At 37.7% G+C, this 25,361-nt stretch overlaps 1 protein-coding gene across 1 annotated transcript in view; it reads left to right on the top strand.

Annotated features, from left to right (window-relative positions):
* The first annotated feature begins 41 nt into the window (after window positions 1–41).
* FTO (FTO alpha-ketoglutarate dependent dioxygenase) overlaps window positions 42–25,361 on the top strand; it is a 431,971-nt gene continuing 406,651 nt past the window's right edge. The window contains exon 1 of the mRNA XM_069082477.1: window positions 42–305. Coding sequence (XP_068938578.1) covers window positions 261–305 — 45 coding nt within the window. The 5' untranslated portion in view covers window positions 42–260. The remainder of the gene's footprint in view (window positions 306–25,361) is intronic.

The following is a 25,361-nucleotide window of genomic DNA, read 5'->3' as shown; positions in this document are numbered from 1 at the left end:
GTTCTGGCCTGGAATCTCTCCCTTGTCATACTTTGGAGAGTGGACTACATCGCCCAAAGCTGCCAGCACGTGGAGCTTCCGCCGCTCTTCCTGCGATTCTCGCCCATGGTCTCGACGTGATGCATCCTGTGAATCGTAGTTCTCATGATTCGGGTTAAAAGCGACATCTGGCAGGTGGTGTATGCGGAGAGAACTACCAGGGAGGCGGGGCAACCGGGAAGCGAGGAAAACCGGCCCGCTGCAGCAGAGGCAGCTGAAGCATGAAACGAATCGAAGGCACCAGTGAGCAACTGCGGGAAGCAAAGGTAGGGAATCTTGCCTGGGTCGGGGGCGGGGTTTAGGGCTAGGCCAGGAGCTGGGACTGAAGGGCTGGGGTTGCAAGGGGCGGCCCAGGGGTCTGGGAGGAGAAAGAGGAGGACGGAGCTGTGCTTCTGTGAGGAGAGGAAGCGGGACCGGGTGTCGCGGACCCGGGATGGGGTTTCGACGCTGGTTTGTAGCTAACGTTTGGTATTCGGTGGAAAAACTCTCCCTGTTCCTCCTCTTTCCCCCCGCTGGGCTTCTCGATTCGAGGCTACTGGATGCCAGCTCCCCGTCTCTGTGTCTCTTCTGCCCTGTAGCAATAATTGCACCCTCCGAATCCTCCCTTTCCTCACCATCAGCCCTGGTGAAATTTTAATGGAAATGAAAAACCTGTGAGGTCCGTATTTGTACCAGCGTTTGTGCAAAATGCACATTAGAAATCCTCAAGTCTGTCTCCCCGACAACCCGCCCCATTTTACAGATGGAGAAATTGAGGCCCAAAGAAGAAAGGAACGTGACTTGGCCTTAGTCACCAGTTAGTCAACATGCATTTATTAAGCGATTCCCAGGTGCCAGGCACTGTGCTAAACTCTGGAGATTCAAAGAAAAGCGAAAAACGCAATCTGTCCCTGCCCTCAAGGAGCTCATTGTCTAATGGGGGAGAAGACCTTGCAAAAACTGTGTAGAATACATCAGACTGTACCGGTGGGATCTGGCAATGCCTCCTGCATAAAGAGGAAAAGCCCATAGGCAGAGGGGAGGGGGGAAAGCTTTCCAGGTTTGGTGGAAGACTTAGTGAGTAAGCACTGAGTTAAGAGATAAAAAGTTTTGTGGGAGAAACAGCAGAGTAAGGTCAGTGTCTCTAGATTTTGGAGAATTTCAGAACTCGAACCTAGGTCTTTTGGCTGCATTGAAAGCATTCATCTACTTTGTTGATGATATCGTTAATTAGGGAACCTCTTGAAGACAGCCCCTGTATTTGTGTAATTCTTGATATTTTTCCAGAGTAGTAAGATGAACTGCCTTTGATGCTATCCATGCCCCAAGTGACATTACAAGTTGGATCATTTTATGATGAGGTCCCCATGAATCTATTTTGTAATGAAATAGGCTCCATAGACATAAAAATTTGGAGTGTCTTTGACAATAATAGTATGCTCAGGTAAGCATCTGGCAAATGCTTTTTAGTAATGAGGTTACATAGATATTTGAATACTAGCAGAAGTCATTCTCTAGCAGCCATTGCCAGAGGGCCAAGGTCTAGGATGGGGTGGGGAACCTGTGGGCTCAAGGCCACATGTGACCTTGGTTACAGCCTTTTGACTGAGTTCAAGTTTTACAGAACAAGTCCTTTTATTTTTAAGGGGATTTGATCTAAAGTTTGGATTCAGTCAAAGGGTGACACTTGAGGACCCAGAGAGCCACATGAGACCTCGAGGCTATAGGTTCCCCACCCTGGTCTAGAAAGAGACTCATACTTTCCAAACTTCATTTTGTGTAGTGAAGCAGAGTTCTAATTGATCAGCTCCATTCAAACCTTTCCTTAGGCCTTTTACCACTTGTTCCCTATATCATATGATAATTTTGAATTCCTTTTCTCTTAAATGTCATCATCTATTGCCATATTTTTGTCAATATGGAATATTCTTTGCATAAGTGATTGTGTTTGAACAATAATACTAGCTAGCATTTATATAGTATTTTAAGGTTTGTAGAGTGTTTTACAATTATCATCTCATTTTATCTTTAGTATAACCCTGTAAGAGAGGTGCTGTTATTATCATCTCCATTTTGCTGATGAGGAAATTTAGGCAGACAGATTAAATGCCTTGTCCAGGATCATACAGCTAGTAAGTGTCTGAACCCAAATTTAAAGTCAGGTGTGACTGACTTCAAGTCCAACACCTTTTCCACTGTGCTGCTTAGCTCGAGGGTCTTTATTTTACACTTATAAATGCCCTGAAGCTATACCTATATTCTGTGAATCCTACAATCGTAGAATTATAAAAATATATTATAATTTATAATTTTATTTATAAAATTTATAATTTATAAAAATTATAAAATATTATAATTTATAAAAAAATATAAAAATAATTGGTAACATATATGTTTATATTTCTTTAAGGTTTGCAAAGTGCTTTACATATATTATTTTTAATATATATTTAGAATTGAAGGGGACTTCAAAGGTAATCTAATTCCACTTCCAAGGCCTTCTTTTCTCTTTTGTGCATTAAAAAAGTTTCAGTGGCCCTCTTTTTTGGCATCATTATTGTTAACCTTGCTTCCTCAGCACCCCACTACATTAAAAAAAATGAAAGAAAAAAATCCTTGTAGGAAGCATAATCAAGCAAAACAAATACATATAACTGTCCTGTCTAAAAATGTGTGCCTTTTTCTGCAATTTGGAGTCCATCACCTCTCTTTCAGAAGGTGGAAAAGTAAGGCTTCTGGAGACATGGTTGGTCATTGCATTGATTAGATATTTCTCAAGTCTTTCAAAGTTGGTTTCTTTATGGTGTTTTTGTCCTATTATAAATTGTTCTCCTGGTTTTATTAACTTCATTCTGCATCAGTTGATACTGTTCAAGATTCTCTGAAATTATTCTTTTGTCTTTTTTTGTGGCACAATGTTCCATTATATTCCTATGCCAAAATTTCTTCCCCAGTGATTGCCCAATTGGTGGGCACTCCCTTAAATTTTAGTTCTTTTTTTTCTCCCTTTTAACCTTCCCTTCATGATTAGAAAGTTTTTTTTCCTTGCGAATATATTCCCTCTCTACAGTTATCCTCCCTCTTAACCCATCCCTTATTGCTGCTTGTTTTTCTGTTGAGTTGAATGTGCATGTGCACACCTGTGCTTGTGTGCATGTGTGTTCAACCTTTCTTTGTTTCCTATGAAAGTGAGGTTTATCTGATGTCTCCTCCTTTCACCTCTTCATTTCTGTTTGCAAACTGTTCTGATATATTCCAGTTATGAAAAATAGCAGGTTCTACTCCCCCTTTTCATCTTTTCTGTACTAGTGTATTCTTTTTACCTTCTCTTTTCTTTCCCCTCTTAAGACCCATAGAACAGAACCAATCCACATTTATGTCATATGTTTTTCTTGTTTAAATCCCTCCGTACTTTTTGAAGACATTAAGATTCTGAAGGGACTCTTGTACCTTCTTTCCTTATTAGAATTTCAATACTATAACATCAGTTAGTCCCTTCTATTTGGTGCAAATAAATTTAACTTTCAAGGTTTATCTTGATCCTTGTGATTGCATTTTACAGTTCCTATTCAAGTCTGGCCTTTTTCTTAGAAATGCATGAAAATCCTCTATTCTATTAAAGATTTATTTTTCCCCTTGTGGGATCATACTCATCTTTTCAGGGTGTTATTCTTGGTTGTCTGCCTCTCTCTTTATCCTTTTGGAATGTTGTATTCCAAGTTCTCCTCTCATTTATAGTGGAAGCTATTAGGTCTTGTGTAATCCTGACTATGGTTTCTTTTTACTTAAATTTCATAGTTTTCAAAGTTTGCAGTATTTTTTTTTCTTTAATGTGGGAACTTTGGATTTTGGCTGTGATATACTTGAAATTTTTCCCTTGATAAGAGGATTTTTTTCTGTCTTCACTTCATCCCCAGTTCTGTCTGTCAATTTTCATTTATGATTTTTTCAAAGTCTTCAGGTTTGTTTTCTTTTTATCATAGTTTTCAAGGAGTGAGAGGGAAGAAGGGAATGGGCATTTATATAACACATAGTATATGCCATGCTCTGTGCTTTTTACACGTATCTCATTTGATCCTCCCAGCAGTCCTGGAAGGTTGGTGGTATTATGATCCCTATTTTACACATGAGGAAACTGAAGCAAATGGACATTAAAATGCCTTGCTGAGGGTCATACAAGTAAATAGTTGAGTCCAGATTTGAACTCAAGTCTTCCTGACTCTTAGTCCAGTGCCCTGTACCCTGCAACAGCAGCTTTCTCAGTCAGTGATTCTTAAATTATCTTTCCTTGTTGACCTGTTTTCCAGGTCAGTTGTTTTTGATATCATGTACTTTGTATTTTCTTTTTTTTTCTCAGCCTTTTAATTTCCTAATTTTTTGCTATCATGTAGCCATTGATTTTTATTTATTGTATCTTGTGAAAAATTCACTTTTCCTTTGAGTCTCTGAAGTTTTGGAGTTTTTCTCTCCTTTTGGGTAATTGCTAGATCTACAATAACTTTTTAATACTTTTGATGTCTTTATTGGTTTATTCATCTATACAACTTAAGTTCCTGATTTGAACCCTTGTGCTAGGGATAGGCTCTGCTTGAGGCTTTTCTGGGTGGGGGAGACCTTACGGGATCGTCTGGGTTCCTGGGCTGACCTCCAATTCTTGGTGTAGGCTGGTCCTGGATCCTTGAGGTGTACAGAACTCTGAATCTTCAGGGTCCTCCATGGTATCTAACGATAGACTGCTGGGGGTGCCCCCAGCCTGAGTGTGGTTGTGCTGTGTCTTCTGTCCCCTCCCTGGGGCTTTCTGTGGGGACAGGGCATACTTGGCTCTTGATAGATCTGGGCACCTTGCTGAAGACTACCAGGGCCTTTGGCCCAACTCTGATCATACTGGGAGCTGGTGCTTGTTTGGTTGTGTTGGTTCCGGATTTGCTGGTAGCCTCCTTTCCTATCAACCCTTGAACTTCTGTTTGACTTTTTGTGTATGTCTTGGAGAGAAGAAATCATGGTTTCTCTTTATATTTCTTAATTATTGTTCAGTATGGTGTAAATTTCAGTTTTTGTTTTTGGTGTTTTTTTGTTTTTGTTTGTTTGTTGGAGTAAGTGTTTGTGGGATGTAGGCAGTCTACATCAAGTCAGATAATCATCTTGTCCACCTATTTGACCTGGGACAAGTCATTTAACTCTGTGGATCTAATTTTCCTCATTTGTAAAACAAATGGTTGGACTAGATGACCTCTCCTGGCCCTTTCCATTTAAGACACATCACTGCAGATAAGCATCTGGGCTAGTCATACCAAATTTTAAGGAAAATTTTATAAGTAAGTTTGATTGATTTGATTAAATACCTTCGTGTTGTAATTTAAGACACACACTTATTTGCAGATTATATAAAATATTGGGGAAGATTGTCTTTTCAATACATATAAGAGAAAGTTGAAAACTTAAATGCTTTGTTCAGTTTTGTTTTTTATGTTGATTAAAATGGTGAATGAAAAATAGCAAGTTCTACTGCTCCTTTTCCTCTTCTATACTAATGTACTAATTTTTACCATTTCTTCTATTTGCCCTTAGAACAGAACCAATCCACATTTATGTCCTATGTTTTTCTTATTTAAATCCCTCAATACTCTTTGAAGACATTAAGATTCTTAAGGGACTCTTGTACCTTCTTGCCCTATTAGAATTTCAGTACTACATCATCATACAGTCTCTTCTACTTAGTGCAAATAAATTTAACTTTGAGGGTTTATCTTGACTCTTGCAATTGCATTTCAAAGTTCCTATTCAGCTCTGGTCTTTTTATTAGAAATGCTTGAAAATCCTCTATTTCATTAAAGGTCCATTTTTCTCCTTGTGGGATTTATACTTACCTTTTCAGGGTAAGTTATTTTTAGTTGTCTGCTGCTCTCTTTTTCCTTTTGGAATACTGTATTCCAAGGTCAATCCTTAAAGCATTCATTGTTTTTTCCATTTGTGTAGGTACATCATACCCCACTGATACAAATTGTAGCCCTCTCCATACCTTGACAGGTGATATTCATGAGTTTCTGCAGCCAAAAAAAATTTACCTCTTTCCTAACTTTCTGATGATGAGGTTTTCTGAGCTAATTTAGGTTAGTGTTTGTAAAACAGGCACATAACCCATCACTGGACCCATACTTTTGAAGTCTTTTGATCTTTGTAGTATCTGCCAGAACTTGAACTTCACTAGTAAAGACTTCCAGAAGCCATCTAACTTCATTAGGTCATAGAGTTGGAATCCAGAGTATTTCCACTGGTGGGAATTAACAAGCCAATGCAATAAGAGGAAATTGAGTAGAAATAAATGTGAAGGCCTATGCACTCACAGGATGATAGAATTATTTAATTTTAGATTTGAAATGGACTTTAGTGATCATTTAGTCTATACTCTCATTTTTTGTTCAGTAGCTTTTTTTTTTTAAAGCAATTGGGGTTAAGTAACTTGCTCAAGGTTACACGGCCAGTTATTATTTCTGGGTGTGGTGCTGAGTATCTGAGCCCGGATTTGATCCAGGTCATCCCGACACTGGAGCCAGTGCTCTTACTCGCTGAGCCACCTGGCTGCCCCCTGTTCAGTAGCTTTTCAAGTGTCTTCATGACCCCATTTGGGGATTTCTTGGCAAAGAAAGTGGTTTGCCATTTCTTTCTCCAGCTCATTTTACAATTGAGGAAACTGAGGGAAACAGTGTTAAGTGACTTGCCCAGGGTCATATAGCTAGTAAGTATCTAAGACTAGATGTGAACTCAGGAGAATGAGTTCTGACTCTAGGCACGTCTCTATCCACTGCACCACCTAGCTACCCCATACTCTCATTTTTACAGATAAAGAAATTGAGACCTAGAAGAGGGAAAGTGACTTGTTCAGGGTCATACAATTTGTTAGTGACAGAGCCAGGTTTCATTGAATCATAGGCCGTAGAACCGGGAATAGCTTTTGAGATGGATATATTCCAGTTGCTCATTTTGTAGATAAGGAAACTGAGGCCCAGAAAGAAACTTGGCCAAAGTCACATAGATGATTAGTTGGAATTTGACTATATAATCAAAATTTGATCCAAGTCTGGTAGCTCCAGTTCTAATGTTCTTTCTACTACACCCCATTGGATTCTCGAAATGGTTAGTTTGGCTTTCTTGTCTTAGATATAATAGACTAACTGCTTCATTTTATCATATAGCATTCTACTTCAGTGTACTTGAGCATTCAGAATTAAAAAAAACATCATTTTAGTCTTTTGGTAGAATTCTTTCCTTCTGGTGTGTCAGTTATGTGGTATAAAACTGCATAAGCAGTTTCTGTAAAAACAACCATTTTTTTCCTTATTAACAAGAAATTCAAACTGTAACCTAACCTTACCCTAGTTAGTAACCTAACTAGACAGTTGTTGTTGTTGAGACATTTCAATCACATCCTACTCTTTGTGACCCATTTGGGGCTTTCTTGGCAGAGATACTGGAGTAGTTTGCCATTTCCTTCTCCAGCTCATTTACAGATGAAGAAACTGAGGCAAGCAGGGTTAAGTGATTCGATCAAGGTCACAGAGCTAGTAAGTATCTGAGGCCAGAGTTGAATTCAGGATTTCTTGACTCCAGGCCCAGCACTCTATCCACTGCACCTCCCAGCTGCCTAACTGGACAGGTGTATCCTCTACCAGTTTGCAACTCCCTTCATGTAATAGCTCTGCTTGAGTCAGTGTAGTGCTGTCCACTAAGCTGAATACCAAAGGCTTAGGTGGGTGTAGTATAGGATTGGCAGCACTGGGACAAAACAGATCTTTGCGATGGTGGAACCATGCATTTTCTCTCTGGGGAATTCACTATACTGATGAAATCATAGGTCCAGTAAAACCACCACCAAACTCATATGTACTTAAATGTGTACATATTTTTGTTCTTGATTAAATGTTATCTCCTTAAGAGGGTGGAATGTATCATTTGTGGCTAGAATGGTGTCTGTCACATGGTAGGTACTTTAAAATATTTATTGATTGATATGTGTCTGCAGTTGACTCTTTGTAGTTAAACTTTGGAAGAGAAACCCAAATCTCACAATTCAGAAAATGGCATAGGCAGTGAATAGCATTGTGAGGGAATATAGGAAATAGCAAATGTGAGGGAAAAACTCCCCAATAAAAACAAAGAACTGGTGACTCTACAGATTATTATGTCTTTCTGTACATGGTTAACAGTAGATTATGAAAAAAAAATGGGCTTTAGGCCTGAAAAGGACTTTAGAGATCTTCTGCTCCCCCTAATTTTATAGTTGAGGAAACTCAGGCCCAGAAATATTAAGTGTCTTACTCAAGGCCAAACAGTAGGAAATAATAGAGATGAAATTTTATTTCAAGTTGTCTAAGTCCAAATCAGTGCTCTCATATAATATAAATAGTCATAGGATATTTAATTTCATTAAATTAATGAACTTCCTGCATGGGAACGTTCCATCAAAGCAGATCCCTGTGATTTAGTAGGTAAGTCCTAGAGAGTTTCTATCTAGTCCAATTCCCTTCTTTGACAAATGAGAAAACCTAGAATAAGTGTGATGTAGAAAGGAGGAAATTAAAGCCTTTATGCCTAGTTAAACAGCTTGATAGTAAATGTTAGGGTGAGGATCTGAACTCAGGACATTCCAGCTCTAAGCCACCCACCACAACGTCAGGCTGACTCTATGGTTATGTGTAATACAAAGATTAAAATAGTGGAAGTAGACCTATAAGAATTGTATAATAGCATCATAGGTTTGGAGTAGAGGTTCTTATCTTTTTTTTTGTCATGGACCCCTTTGGCAGTCAAGGGAAGCCTTCTGCTCAGAATAATGTTTTTATGAATAAAATAAAATATATAGGATCATGAAGAAAACCACTTATATTGAAATAGTTATCAAAATATTTTTTTACAAGTTGTGGTATATGAATGTAATGGAAAATAATTGTGCTATAAGAAATGATGAACAGGTGGACTTCAGAGAAACCTGCAAAGACTTATATGAACTGATGCTGAATGAGGGGAGCAGAACCAGGAGAACATTGTACACAGTAACAGCTACAGTGTGTGAGGACTGATTTTGATAGACTTAGCTCTTCTTAGCAATGCAAGCACCAAAAACAAAGGACACATGGTAGAAAATGCCAGCCACATCCAGAGAAAGAATTATGGAGTCAGAATGCAGAACGAAGCAGACTTTTTTCTATTTTGTTTTGTTTCTTGGTTTTTCTCATGGTTTTTCCCATTTGTTACAATTTTTCTATGCGACACGACTAATGTGAAAATGTGTTTAATATGAATTGTAATGGTAATGGTAATTTAAAGATCTTCCCTGCCCCTTAATAGGCCAAATATAATCATATGGAGCCTGTGGTGAGAGGAGTTTGCTGAATGGGTAGAAGAGGAAGGGTGGAGCAGAGCTGAGAGGAGACTGGGAGTCAGAGTAGTCAGGGTGGAGGGAGGAAAGTATGCAGGGAAGCAGATAGCCAATATTGTGAGTGTTTATGGGAAGGCTTTGGGATGGTGTTGCTTCCTGTAGTGATAAAGTATATTAACTTATTTGTTGCTATGAGGAATTGGGTTTTCTGGTATTGGAATTTGGCTTTCTGGTATCTGAATAAATGTTTTGTTTCTGTTTTACATGTGGAGAGTCTGTTATATTTTGTGATTCAGAATTATGCTGGCATATTCATGGTTGTTTGTGCTGCGAATATTGCCTTGCTGATGATAGAGGAATGTATATGTAGATCCCATATCAGATTGCAAGCCATTGTGGAGAGGGAGGTGGGATGGAGGGGGAGAAAATTTAAAACTTATGGAAGTGAATGTTGAACACGAAAAATAAGTAATTTAATAAAATTATTAAAAAAAAAAAACTTCATGGACACCAGGTTACGAACACCTGATTTAGGGCTAGAAGTGACCTAATCCAGTTTCCCCCATTTTACAGACCAGGAAACTGTAGCCCTGAGGGGTTAAGTGATTTATCCAAGTTCACAAAGGTATTAAGTAGAAGAGACAGGACTAGAATCTCCAAATCCTGTACTTTTTCCACTGTGGTCATCAAGTTATAGATGTACATTGAAATTTAATTCATTTGAGAATAATAATAGCAACAATGAAACTGACTTTTATATCACAGTCAGAAGCGTCCCATGTCAGCTCCCTGTTCAGTAAGTTCCTGTGGCTACCCATTGCCACTAGGATAAAATACAAATTCTTCTGGCATTTCAAGCCTTCCTGTAGCACCTCTTTGGGCTTATTACACACTCCTCCTCCTTACACACTCCACTGTCTGCACCACATGGTCTGCTTGCTGTCTCTTACCCACAACCTTGCATCTCCTATGTATGTCCATGCCAGAGTCTTAGGCTGACTCAAAGGCTTGGCATGCACTCCTGCTCTGTCCCCTTGGCCTTTTTGAATTACTGGTGCTCAGCTCAGATGCCCCCTCTTTCTTGAGGTCTTCCTAAGCTGATTGCTAGTGACTCCTGTGCCCAGCATTCTTTGTAGTTACCTCTATATATTTTGTATTTACTGAATTATGTTCATGCTGTTCTCAGAAGGCAAGCTCTTTGAGGGAAAGTTGGAGCCTTTTGTTTTTGTATCCCTGTCAGCTAGTACAGTGCCTGGCACAGAGGAAGTGCTTGGTTATTGCTCACAACAAACAGAAATTGGAAGGAGGTACTTGTGGTTTATTTTCTTTTTACTGATGAGGAAACTAAAGTGCAGAGAGGTTTGCCCAGGGTTAGAACAGGCAGTGTCAGGGACGGTATTGAGACCTAGTCCTCTTGACTCCAAGTCCGGGTCTCCATCCATTCTATCACTCTGCCTTTCAAGGCAGACATTTCAAAGTACCTGCTGTGAGCAAAGCACTACGGCCTGTTTAAAGAACAGATGCTTCCATGCCACCTCTTTTACCACTAGTCCCCATGAGAATCTTTTACCTGAATATGTTGTCTACTGCTGGAATATTCTTGTATTTCTGTAGATTAGTGAAGCAGGAAGGAACCTGAGGGTTTGAGGTATGCAGTCTGGTGTTCCTAGATCAAGATTTAAGATTGCAAAGGCAAATGGAAACATGAGAAAGTTCATCGATGATACTAACAATTATAGCTAACAATTACATAGTCATTTAAGGTTTATAAAGCTCTTTGTACACATTTTCTTGTCCTAAGGTTCCTTTAGGATGATGAGAGCTAAAGACTTTGGAAATAAATCAGAATATGTTGAGAAGTACAGAATTTGGGGCTGTGCCAGGGCAGTGATATTGCATGTGGTCAAGAGGCTTCAGCAGGCATATCATCTTAGTGTGCCTAGTCCTTCTGAGACAAGAAGTCTAGTAAAATGGTTTCTTTTCCTCGTTGAATGCTCATATATGTGCCTATATTTAAAAATGCTTCTTTGGGCAAAGAAGAGAATTTATTATTGTTTTCCAGTAGGTAGTCTAGTACTGAGAGGTAGGATATGATCAAGAATGTAGTGAAATGATTCATTGTGTTTATGGATTTCAGATTACTTTACAGTACAATTCCCAATACATTGCATTAGTTTGTTAGTTTTAAAATTGATTTACCATTTAACTCCTTGTTTATCACATTGGAATAAATATTTTTCTAGTGCTCCTTTTCAAGTCATCAATAATATTTACTCACCATATCTAATATATTATCCTGTTTATGAATGATGGTAAATTTCTTAAAGGAGAGTCACAGCAAAAACAGTGTTTGCATGCCACTTTTATCATATGCCTGACACTAGGAGTAAAAGAAATTTGGTATTTAAGACAATGTCACTGTTACTTATCTTTTGGAACTCTATAGGAAAAACATGGCATAGAGATAGTGAATAAAATAGATATATTCTGTCAAGTCTTCAAATAGAAACATGAGTTTTAAGAAATCATCTTATAACTTTGGGGTACTGTTGGATTTCACAGGCTCAGAGAAGAGATATAAGATGTCTCCCTGAGGAGGTAAAAGTAGGTCAGAAAGAGGGGAAGGTAGACATTTGTGGGAGTCAGACTCAGTTTGCAAACACCTGAGACCAGCATGTACCCCACTGCAAATCTGCTGGTTCTCCCTGGTTAAAGTATAGAGAAGTGAGCCTTGAGGAAACGCTTTAGGCATCTCATTAGTTTTGTAAACATGTGCCATATTGTCTTACTGGCAACTCTCAGCTGTTGGCTTTGGAAATGGACCTATTAGTTAAATGACCACAATAGCTTTACACTAATGGAGGAACTGCCAATGTAGAAAGGAAGGAGTCAAGGCCTTTATGCCTGGTTGAAATAGTACAAAATTTCATTGTAATAACTAGAGAATGATGGCTAATTTATCTTTGTTTTAGAATTCCATGCTAGGGGAAGAAGCACTTTTAAAGAACTGTTTCTGGTCAGACAAAGGCCAGGAAATTCATATTTATGATTCACCTATCAACTTTCAGTCTGCCTTTTGACACCTTTATTTGGTGATCAGATCATAAGATTGTTGAGGCACAAGAGTAATAAAAATGGGTTGATGGTACGATCTTAGCTCAATCTGCTGAATTGAGTGTGATTAAAGTCTCGGTACTGCATTAATACGTATTTCCTTCTTTGATATACATCAATCCATTGTCTCACTATTGTCCTGTAAATGGTCTTTCAAAACAGAGATGGAAAAATGTGGTACTTTATACATAAATACATACACTTTATATATATATATATGTCAATAGAAATGGTCTTTCACTAGTGACTAGAACTGGACAAATGAATGCACATTACAGGTTATGTGGACTTAAGCCTGTTGTCATGTCAAGCTTATTATTTACGTAAATAGTGTGTAATTTTTAGCTGAATCAGCAGTCAGTATGCTGCCAGCAATTTTTGTTTTAGTCACATTATTGGCTGGTAACACTATTAATGACACAATAATTGAGAAATAATAGTCATTGTTCTCATAAAACATGATCTTTATATTGGAACCAGCCGGGCACAGGACTTGCATATGCAGACTGAAATAGAGGAAAGAATGACTAGCGAATGTTTCCAGCTTTTAAATTCATCAGACCCCTGCTGCTTAAATTGCCCCAGCTGTTAATGCTGGAACCATTACAGTAATGGACTCAGCAAATGAAGGAGAACGAAGACACGCACACTTTATTACCAGAGGGGCAATTTTCTCTTCATCTGTAATAGCAGTGGTGCCTAGTATTGATCAGACCATCAAGATACTAATCCTCTGTAAAATTACTTGTTATAACTGAAAATGTGTTAATCCAAATCAGTCTGTGTCCTGACTGTCTACTTACTATTGAATACAGACTATTAGATGGTTTATTTTTCATGATTTAAAGCCTTTGCCCTGAAAATGGTTGGAGCTTCTTTCGCAACACTGAGTGCTTAATCTTAGCTATAGCCCAGGGTTGTCTTTTTGTTTTAAACAGAACATCACCCACTTAATTAAGGAGTGAGTGTCTGTCTTGCTGTCTGAGTTATGCCAGTGTTTTATGTTCCTCTAGATTTATTAAGCATCTTGTTTTACATTCAGCCTGTGGTTTGTGCTGTAAATAAAAATAGGCACATCTTGCACATATTAGAAATGTGAAGGTACCAAATGTCAATAAGTACCAGGGATGTGAGATACTTTGATTTATATTTCAGGCACCAGGTTGTGCTTTGTCGATTGAACCTGTAAGCAGGGTTCATCCTAAAAGCTTAGAAGTAGTAGGGGTGGTTTTTTGTTTTTGTTTTTTTGCATCGTTATCTGGAAAAGCTTATGATTAATTCTGCATGCCAGACCCACATATTTATTTAGTTTAACAACAGTGAACCTAGCTTTTTTTTGTTAGTGATGATGACTAGAAAGAGAAAATAAATTTCTAAGAAAAGTACATATTAATTACTTCCCTTTATCTGCATTCAAAATTGAGAATATTAGGAATTCTCACTAGTTTCTGTTTTTTTGTTGAGCAAATTGGGCCTTCTCAAAACTAGTAGGATGAATTTCCTTTTGCATATATGTTTAATGTATACATATAGCATGCCTACTAGTGATATGACTAAAAATTAATAATGATTTTAATGATATTAAAAGAAACCAGTACTCCAGATTTTGTATATCCATATGTTTGTTAGTCTTCATAGTAGCCAACTTGGGAAGCTATATGCTTTACTGCCATTGCTCAGAATATAACTTAGAGCTGTTTTTATATTTTTATTGATATATTTTGTTTTGACACATTAATCACATTGCTTTAACAACAGCCAAATTCTATAAATATAGAATTAAGCAAAACTGCCCAATATTACTTTTTTATATTAATATAATGAAGACAATCTATAATATTGTAACTTACCACTCTTAAAAGTTACCATTTCTTTTTTTTAAATTGGTTTTTGTTTGTTTGTTTTTGCTTTTTTGGAGGGCATTTGGGGTTAAGTGACTTACCCAAGGTCACACAGCTAGTAAATGTTAAGTGTCTGAGGCTGCATTTGAATTCAGGTCCTCCTGACGTCAGGGCTGGTGATCTATTCATTGTGCCACCTAGCCACCTGAAAGTTACCATTTTTTAATAGACAGGAAATATGTTTTAACCTCTGTTATCTGGAACCAATATTGACTTTTGTATCTAACCTGAATTCTTTTGTCTTTTAATATTGTTTTCAGTTACATTATTGTAGCCATTGGCTACATTGTTCTTTTGGATATGTTTTCTTTGCTCTGTGCTTTCAAAAGTTAGATGTTAGAATGTGAGTTTCTTGAGGGCAGTGGTGATATTCTTTTTGCCTTTCTTTGAATCCCCAGTGCTTGGGGGGGGATTTAAAATCAATGCTTGGCACATAGTAAAACATTAAAACAAAAATGCTTATTGGCTGTATTGCTGCATCTCATACAAATTTTCCCATTTTCTCTGAATTCTTCAATTTCATCATTCCTTATGGTGCAGTAATATTCCATTATATCCATTAGCCACAATTTGTTCATCCATTCTTCACTTGTTGGGCATGTAATTTATTTCTAGCATTTTTATATTACAAATGGTGCTTATTTAAATATTTTGGTACATACAGGACCTTCCTTTCTGTAACTCACTTCTTTAGTATATTAACTCCCAGTTGTGGAGTTGCTACATCACAGGGAATATAAACAATCAAGTGATTTTTCTTTCATAGTTTCAAATTGCCTGGAACTGTTCTTTTCAAATCACCTTAAGCAGCTAGGCATATTGGGAGGGCCATGTAACTGGTAATTAAGAGTTCTGAGTTCTATACCCAACTCTGGCTAGCTGTATGATTTCCCTGAGCTTCAGTTTCTTCATTTGAAAATGGGAAAGTTGGAATAATTGATCTCTAAGGTCTCTTGAACATTCTGTAATGCTATGATAGGCAGTTCATTAAATATACAAGGTGGCTAATCTCACTGATTCATAATTACAACCACTTTGGATCAAAAATGATATTCCACATCTTAAGTGCTACCTCTTTTGCCAGATCTTTCAGTAACTTCTGGATATTTCAAGATATCAAAAACCATTCTCAGGATTGAGAATTTGCTGGAGGATTTGCCACCCTTGAGAAAACTTGAAAGAATGTGCCTTTTGCTCTACAGGAATTCCAAAATTGTTTTCAGCAATGGCAGCATAATGGGAATAAATTTGTGATCTTCTAAGAAGAATACTTGTAGGGACGATATTAATTTGGTATCCTGGAAAAAATGTATAATTTCCTAATATAACTTTGAAAGGGGACAGTGTCCATTTTAATGTATGTTACCTTTGGACTCTAAAAACAAAGGTATGAATAAACAGAGTTTCAGAGCTGTCATAATGCTGCAAATGTACCTGAAACTTTCTCTGAGAGACCTCTTACTGGGACTTTTACCCCGTGCTACATGAGGATAGTACTAGGAACTGCTATAAGTTACCAAGGAAAGGAAAAGTAAAATACAGATATACTCTCCTCTTTCTGATTCCCTGTGGGTTAGTCCATTAGTAGAAGGAAAGACATGACTGTGTGAGGGAAGTTTCTTCCTGGGAGACCCAGAAAATAAACCCTGGTGACTCACTCTAGGGCAGGGGTGGGGAAACTATAGCCTTGAGGTCACATATGACTTTCTAGGTCTTTGGATGCAGCCTTTTGACTAAGTCCAAATTTTACAGAACAAATCCTTTTATTAGAGAATTTGTTCTGTGAAGTTTAGATTCAGTCCAAGGTCTGCATTTGAAGACCTAGAAGGCCACATATGGTCTGGAGGTCCCAGGTTCCCCACTCCCTGCTCTAGGGTTTTATTCTTACTCTCTGAGCAATATGAACAATCTTCTAAAGGAATGTAAGCGGGCTACTCTAATTAAGTCTAATGGCCCTAGTAACATTTCTTTCTTAAATGTGTCCAGTAACATTTTCTACCTTTCCTCCCCACACTTTCCCATAATACCTCTTACCTTCTTAGAGACAAAAGCCTTAGTTGCTGTCCAACTTCTCAGTGCTGAAGCAGCTAGCTTTTCTGAGACTCCACGACTGCTAGCCATGGTGCTGACTGTTTATTAAGGAAAATGCTTCCTTTATAACATCCATTGTTTGTTCAAACAAAGAGTAAGCCAGCCACATTAGTTTATATGTTTCCAATCACATGTTTATGTATATAAAGTAGAGATTAATTTTCATGTCTACTTTGTAATCACCTTGTATATTTACATATATACATATATATATTTATATATGAATATTTGATTTTAAAGCTTTCTATTGTATAGACCTCTGTAGCCTTTGACTATGGAAGTAGCATGCTACTTGAATAAAGGAAAAACCATAGGCATTCTTGAATGGAATGTTGATATAACTTCAAAGTTACATAAAAGAGCTTAAACATTAACAATGTTGGAGAAATTATTGAAAAAAAGTGTTGGGAGTTACCAAAATACCACAGGGTTTATATCAAACATGAAGCTGTTAAGGAATATTAATGGAAATGGAAGAAGTAGTTCTGGTGAAAGTAGAATGGCTTCTATTGGTTAACTTTCATTCTATTCTATTGTACAGCCACTGAGTACTAAACTCTACCACCAATTGTTTTGAGGAGTAAGAATTAAAAAACAAACAAACTTACAAGCCATGTGACTTTGGGCAAGTCACTTAGCCCCAATTGCCCTCCAGAAAAAAAAGTAAGTGATTTTGATCTCTACCTTTGAGCAACTTTATAGCCAACTTAGCAAAATATAAGAATGCTTATATATGACATGTTCATATGTGCAAATTCATATAATAGAAGTTGATCTCATTGTTGACATGAACCAATTTCTTCTTCATTGTTTGATTTCAATATTATATCACCAGAAGAATAAACATGATATAGTTTATACATTTTAAAGTATAATCATGCAAAGGGAACTGGTTTTATCAAAAGAGTCCTCAGTGTCTTTTAGTGGTCACTTGTTGATATTCTCTGTTATGCAGGAAATGCTGTCCTAGTACTATATGTAATTAATTGTATTATTCCTATAATGCTTGTTAGCATTATTTAAAATTGTCCTTCAAAGGACTCTTTTTCCTTTGTAAATTAAGTTACGTGTGAATTTAAGCCAGATTGAAATCTTCCACAAAATCCAATAATATGGGATCAATTTATATTTTTTCAACTAAAGATTACTAAATATTTTGGTATCTCTGTGAGTCATTTAAAAGTATATTTAGTATCACTGCATTTGGTAAATGCAAAAGGTTAAGGCTGATTTCCGTTTTTCAATATCATGGCCACCTTGACAAACTTTTGTTGTTATTGGATTAATGAACTAGGGATGAGCAGAGCAAAGTCACTGAGAAATAGAAAAAATTTTTTAAAAAATCAATACAGTAGACTAGGTAGTCTGAGGGATATAAAAAAGTATACAACATGGTTCTTGCCTTAAAGGGAATCACAAGTGTTGTTAGAGGGAGAATACTGTCATATGAAACAGTTATAGAATACACAGTATTTGTATTATTACATTGTGTCCTCATTGCTTCTTTGGGAACTGGAAAGTCCATGGGAATAACAGACACCTTTCAGGTCAGTATTAACTAACAAATTAAGAGATCCAATAGCCATCCAGATTTTTAGCATTAGTATCATTTTACAGAACAATATATTATCTTTTAAAAATTCATTGAATCTTTACAAAAATAGTTCTTTACCAGTATACCCTGCACCAGAGATACCAACCATGCAACCAAGATGTATCGTGCAGTACTCCTGAGTATAGCCTGAACCAAAAAATGTAATTGGGAAATATTTAGCAAAATAAATGAAAATACAAAAATAGGTAATATTACATTAAAAAAATTAAATCAATATATAGTCTTCAAGGATCCTTGTGTAAGGTTTAGTGGTTGTTTTCTATTTGAGTTTGACACCACTGGTCTACAACATCTCTTCCTTGTTCTCACCAAATGAACCTTCTCTTTAAGCAAAGAAAAACAGTTAAGCAAAACCTACCAAGACCAGTAGGTCTTATAGTATATGTGACACAATATTTGTATAGTTCTCTACATCTCTCCCAGAGGAGGGAAGTGTGGTTCATCTTATGTTATCTGGGGCCAAGATTGGTCATTGAAATTAATCTGAGTTCCAGGTGCCTTCTATTAACAAAATATTATCTTAAGGAATATTTATTTTTTATGATTTCATTCTACTGGTGTCTCATTGCAGATACACAATTTTGATATAGATCATGTGATCTTCTTTTCAGTTCACTTGTTTTGACATTGTGAGAGTCTTGTTCATATTATCTGAGAAAAAGCCATTTAGGCAACCAACAAGCATTTCTTAATTGTCTACTATGTGATAGGCACACTGTGGGGATATAGAGGCAAAAACAACAAACCCTGCCCTAGCAAAGCTTCAGGGATGGGGAACCTGTGGCCTCGAGGCCATATGTGCCCAAAGGACCACACTTGAGGACCTACAGGGTCACATGTGGCCTCAAGGCCACAGGCTCCCTAACCCTAGTATATCTTTCTGGGGGAGATGACATGTATGTCTATAAGTAAATATGAAAAAAAAGGTAATATCTTTGGAGGAGAGGAATTCATTTGTAGCTGGGGGAATCAGGAAATGATTCATGTAGAATGTGGTACCTGAGCCGAAATTAGAAAGAATGAGAGATTCGAAGAAGTAGAGGTGATTAGAATGTACATTTCAGGCATGGGGAATAGCTTGTACATAGGCAAGGAGCTAGGAAATAGAGTGTCATATATGAGAAATAGCAAGGCCATTTTGGTTGGATTAAAATATGCATGAATGGAAGTAATTTGTAATAAGGCTGGAAAGCTTAGTTGGAGGTAGGTTGTAAAAGGCTTTCAGTGACAAATAGAGCTATTTTTATTTAATACTAGCATTAATAGGGAGCAACTGGAGTTGATTGAGCAAGAGAGTGATATGGGTGAGGTCTGTATCCTCCATTACGGCCCTTTCCTCCATGTTCCGCTGAAGATCTCACATCATACTTTGCAAAAAATAAAAAGAAAATAAGTTGAGGCCCTTTGCCAAGAGCTCTCTTCTCGCCTCCTCCTCATTTCCACTCAGACATCTCCAACTATTTCTTCCTTCATTCTAGTCTGACAAAGAAACGACTGACCTATCTATAAAATGCCCATATTTCCAACCTGCTGGAGAAAACAGGAGAAGGTTCCTGTGTCCTCCAGCAGGTTGCTCCCACAATCATTTCCACACTCTTTCTGTCTTCAATTTATCCCTTTCTACTTGTTCATTCCTTACTGCCTACAAACATGCCCAAATTTTCCTTTCCATAACACACCCATAAATACAAACCATCTTTACTAGTTGTTCTGTATCTCTCTTCCTCTTTTCTCCTGACATTGCCTCTACTTCCTCTTCTTCCAGTCTCTTCTAATCCTGATGTTTGGATTACAGGTGCGTCATTCGGGTGAAACAATTCTTTCCAGAATTACCAAAGCCTTGTTCATTGCAAATCTATTTGCTCCTTGCTGTCTGAAGAATATGACACTGTTGTGTTGATCACTTTCTTTTCTTGTGAATATTCTCTCTCCTCAGTGGGTTTTTATAACTGCTTTCTACTGGCTCTTCTTCTTCCTGTCCAACTTTTCTTTCTTAGTCTCCTTAGCTGAATCTTTGTCTACTAATTTTGAGCATCCCCTAAGGCTCTGTCCTGGGCATTTTTTTCCTTTAAATTTCTCTCTATGTATTCTTACTTAATGATCTCATCAGCCACCATAAATTTTGTTATCATCCTATGCAATTGATTTCCCATATGTATTAATGTCCAGCCCTAGTCTCTCTCCTGAGATTCTTGGCTTGCATCATCTGGGTGAACTGGATGTCCCATAGACATATCAACTCAAAATGTCGAATGCAGAGCTTATTATAAACTTTACCATGTCTGTTAAGGGAACTACCATCCTTCTAGCACCTAGGTTAATAATCATAGAGTCAACTTTGACTCCTCATTAATTAATCTCACATGTCTAATGAGTTGCCAAATCTCATAACATTTTTCTTGCAAACATCTCTCACATATGCCCTTTTCTTTCCACTTGCATAGCCACTACACTAGAGGTCAGATCCTTATTATTCTTCACCTAGACTAATACAGTAGTCTCCCAAATTTCTCCTTGTCTCAAGTCTCTCCTTACTATGGTTCATTTTCCACACAGTAGCCAGTGTGATTTTCCTAAAGGGTAGGTCTAACCATGTCATTACTACCCTACTCACTAATTTTCAGGGGTTCTCTATTACCTCCAGGATCACTATACTTGGTATTTAAAGCTCTTCACAAACTGGCCTTTTTGTCTGTCTTGTCTTCTTTCTTACTTCTCACTTTTCACACTCTGTGTTCTAGGCTTGTCAGCCTACTTGTTCTTCACACATGATGCTTCATTTCCCATCTCTGTGTCTTTGTATTGGCTGTCCCCATGCCTGTAATGCTCTTTCTTCTCAACTTTACCTCTTAGAAATTCCAGCTTCCTTCATGACTCAGCCCAAGTATCATTTTCTCCAGGAGGACTTTCTGAGTTTCCACAATTGGTAGTGCCCTCCTTTCAAGATTACCATCCATTTATTCTCACAATTCTCATTTCTCTTTTATGCCACTTGGGAACATTCTATTGGTCTGTGTACTCTTGGGAATCCACAAGGTCCCCTGCCTCATCAAGTGTTGATTCTTTTATTTTTTGTATTGCTATATTTATTTATAGATATCTCAACTTATTTAGCTAATGTTTCCTTATTATTTTAATATCTTCTCTGCTAGTTCATTTGTTTGTGCTCAAGGTCTTTAACTGAGTTTTTGTCCTCCTAATATCTTTAGTAATTTCAGCCTTTCCCCCCTTATATTCCCTTTTCCCTAACTTTCTGACTTCTCCTTTGACTGCAGTTTCCCTAGAGGTTAGACCTCAGAGCTCTATCAGCCTCTTCCAATACTGGCAATTCATATTTCATTGGCTTCGGTCTCTGTGACTAATGGCATGCAAGGGGTGGTAGGTACATAACTGGACTAGCTGGATGCTGGGCACTTTCCCTTATGCCTAGTGGAATGCTACATACATTGACTTTCTCTTCCAATTCTAGCTGTTCCTTAATTCTCTGGCTGATTACTGTTGCAGCATAGAGTGCTGCCATGCAGAAGTTTCAACCAGAACAAACTTCTGCCTTTTGGTTTTCACAGCACAGGGTTGGGAGTGGGCTTCAGAGTTGAATTCTAGTATAAGCAAATGGGTTGGATTATGTAGCCATGCCAAAGTGAGTGCCTTGTGGGATTTTTTTCCTTATTAAAGTTATTTTTGTCTTCATATAGCTAAAATAGCTTCAAAGAGGTTTAAGAGGACATGAAGATTATTGAAAATATTTATTCCTCTGTTTTGTTGGTCACATGATCTGGAAATTAATTTACTCTCATGTTTGTTCCTATTTTGTAATAAATAAAATTTGTACCTATTTCACATAAGCTTCCTGAAGGCAGTGACTATTGTTATTCTTTCTTTGTGTCTGTCATCAGTGCTTAGTATACTAAGTATTAATAAATGCTTATTGGTTGATTGGAAGATAGATTGGAGCTTTGAGAGACTTGAGGTGGAGAGACTAATTAGGAGGCTCTTCCACCAATCCATGTGAGAGGCGATAAGGACCTGAACTTGGGTAGTGGCCATGTGAATAGAGGAGTCAGGTGAGAGTGTTCGTATAGAGGAAGAAACAGCAAGAGTTGGCTAGTCATTGGATATGGGAGTGTGGGAGAGTGGGGAGTCAAAGATGACCTCCCATGTTGTGAACATGGGCAAACTGGAAGGATAGTGATAACCTTGAAAGAAATAGTTTACTTTGGAACAGGTATGAGTTTGAAGGGAAAGACAATGAGTTCCGTTTTGGATAGTTTGAGACATCTATATCATAGATTGAGACAATCTATAAGGCATCTGATTTAAGAGGCATTTGATGATGTGGGACAGGAGCTTGGAAGAGAGATGGGGGTCAGAGATATAGGTCTGGTAATACTTTTCATATTGATAATAATTAATCTCATGGCAGCTGCTAAGGTCACCAAGAGAGAACATACGCAAGAGAAGATGGATAAGGATAGAGCATTGGGCTGTACCTACTCTTAGGGGCATGACGTGGATAAAGATGCAGCAGGATGAGAAGGAGCAGTAGGAGGAGAACCAAGAGAGAGGAGAGTGTCCAGGAGCAGAAGATTGTCGAGCATTGCAACACTCCAGAGAGATCAAGAGATACGAAGACCGAGAAAAGGCCATTGGATTTGGCAATTGAGATCAGTGATACTTTGGAAAGAACAGTTTCAGTTTAGCGACAATATTGGAAACCAGGTTGCAAAGAGCTGAGTGGTGAGGATGAGGCAATGAGATTAGACATATAGCTTTCTTTTTGTTGAGTTTGACTGTGAAAGGGGGAGAGGTATTCAATGGCAGCTTGAAGGAACAGGGAAGACTTGGATACATTTGTAGGCTAGAGGGAAGAAATCTGTAGATAGGAAGAGATTGAAGATATGAGCTAGAGTGAGGATGATTGTTCAGTTCTGTCAAGGCAAGCAGAGTGCCCAGTCTCACTTATCTTCAAGAACCACCTTACGATAAATTCTTATGCTCCCCCAGCATAGAAGTAATCCCATGTCCTCACTCTTGTGTCTTTGTATTAACTTTTATTAAAAAATAACCACTTGGATATGTGTTACACAGCTGACCAGTCTTGGTGAATGTACTACACAGCTGATTTTGGTTCCTTTTATATATGACACATACTGACATGAAACACTAACATCCATGGACAGAGGAGGTACAGTCTAACTGCCACTCTCTTTCCTTTTATTTTTTCATCTGAGATGTTTTCTCCTTCTTATTCTTGATCTACACTTTGATTTTTCAGGATATTCCAGCTTTTTGATATGTGGTGGACTTGCTGATGGTCAGCTCCTTCAGGTTTTTTTACACTGATATATAGCATGTGTATACTTTTCTTAAGAGGAATTATAAGAACTCATATGACTCCATGCTGTGGAATCTCCCGGAAGGCTCCCTTCTGTCACATGTACAGATATTCAGCCTTGCAGGAAGGACCCTTTTCAAGTTTAAAAAATGATAGGCAATCAGTTAAATGACAATGAAGCAAAAATTTTAATTTATTTCACTTATGGTTGCACACATATTTCTTTTATTGGGAATCTCCCAATTCAAGCCTTGCATTTACATTTACATTCAAAGGTTGTCCAGTAACTAGACTTGATTCTGACAGTTGTCTCTTTAGGCCATCCAATAATAGTAGTATGAAAGAAAGAGACAAGGGACTATGTAGTTGAATTCATTGAAACAAATATGTAGTTGAATTAATTGAAACAAAAATATGCTAGCTGTGTGACAGGTACTTATGTGTTCAGTGCTTTTGGGTGTACATAAATGAATAGAATGAAGTCCTGCCCTTAAGCAGCTTATTATCTATTAGGTGGGGAGGAGCTAAGTGCACAAATAGTATCAGAAAGTATTAGGTCCCAAAAGAGATGTACTAGAGAAGTTCAGGGAAAGATGTTGTGATTGAATTATGATGGACTTCCTGGAGAAGATAACATTTGAACTCAGCCATGAGAGACCAGTGGAGGGAGCAGCATGAGCAAATTAAAATTAATGCAGAAAAGCATGGACTCTGTTCAAAGAGGTATGAACAGTTCAATTTGACTGGATAGTAGAGTGAGTATAAGTAGGAAAGAAGTGGGAGAGAAGGCTGAAAAAATAGTTTGGACCATATAGTGGAAGGCCTTAGATGCTGTGTAGAGGAATTTTAGATGAGAGAGAAAGTTTTTGAGCAGGGAATGTCATGATCTTTAGTAAGGTGAATCTGGGAGCACTAGATGTATTAGGTTAGAGTGGACACAAGAGACTGGAGGCCCAGAGACTGCATCATAGGTTTTTGTTGTGGTCCACAGGTATGGTGGTGGGAGAATAAACTAGGTTGATAGCACCTAGAATGGAAAAAAAAAGTTACACATATTGAAGAGATATTGGAAGGAGAGACTCTGTGGGACTTGACAACAAATTGGATATGGAGGGAAAGGAAGGAGCCAATAATGACTTCAGGGATTCAGGCCTGGGTTGTTGTGAAATTGGTGGTATCCTCAGAAAGAGGGAAATTAGGAGGGACTGGTTTCTAGTAAGCAGTTGGAAGTGAGGAATTGGTGCTTAAGGAAATTCTGTTTGGATTTTATATGCATAGAACTGATACTTGAAGTTGTAGAAGTAAATGAGAATACCACTTCAGTGTATTTAAACTAGCTCTTCACTATTATATACACTTTCAGGCTCTGCAATGATTTCATGTGACAAGTTTGTCTTTCTGAGATGTGCAAGCTACTTAGAGATGTCATGTGCTTCTTTTATATTTGTTACCTAGCATAGTGCTTGCTAGACACATGGAGCTCAGTAATTACTTGTTTAACAACAAAAAATGATATTGAAGTTTTGGGGCTTAGCTTTAGAGTTAAATTGCTTATTTGTGATCTCTTTCGGTGCAATACAAAATACCAAAATCCTTTGTTTAGAAAGTGTTAGGATGAAAACCATATAGTAGATTGGAATGCATGAACACTATGTGTATATAGTCTTCAGGAAAATGTTGAATTTTTGTCACCCTATACTCATCCCTGGGTTTTCTAAAAGAGTTATATCTATACCACATACTTGACCAGATTCATTTTGCCATTTCATCTGCTGTTCTTCCTCCTGTTTTTATTTAAGACTGTAAAGTTACTTTAGTGTAACTGCTGCTGTCACCTTTGCCCTCAGCTAATCAAATAGTTTACCTTGAGGGAAGCATTTATCTCCCACTTTCATTATTATTATTTTCGTA

The sequence above is a fragment of the Petaurus breviceps genome, unplaced genomic scaffold, assembly GCF_028583685.1.
Source record: "Petaurus breviceps papuanus isolate PSGF00001 unplaced genomic scaffold, PetGlider_PUasm1.0 171, whole genome shotgun sequence".
NCBI classification, from domain to species: Eukaryota; Metazoa; Chordata; class Mammalia; order Diprotodontia; family Petauridae; genus Petaurus; species Petaurus breviceps.
The sequence above is the reverse complement of the archived record's forward strand: the minus strand, read 5'-3'. Positions and strand labels throughout refer to the sequence as shown.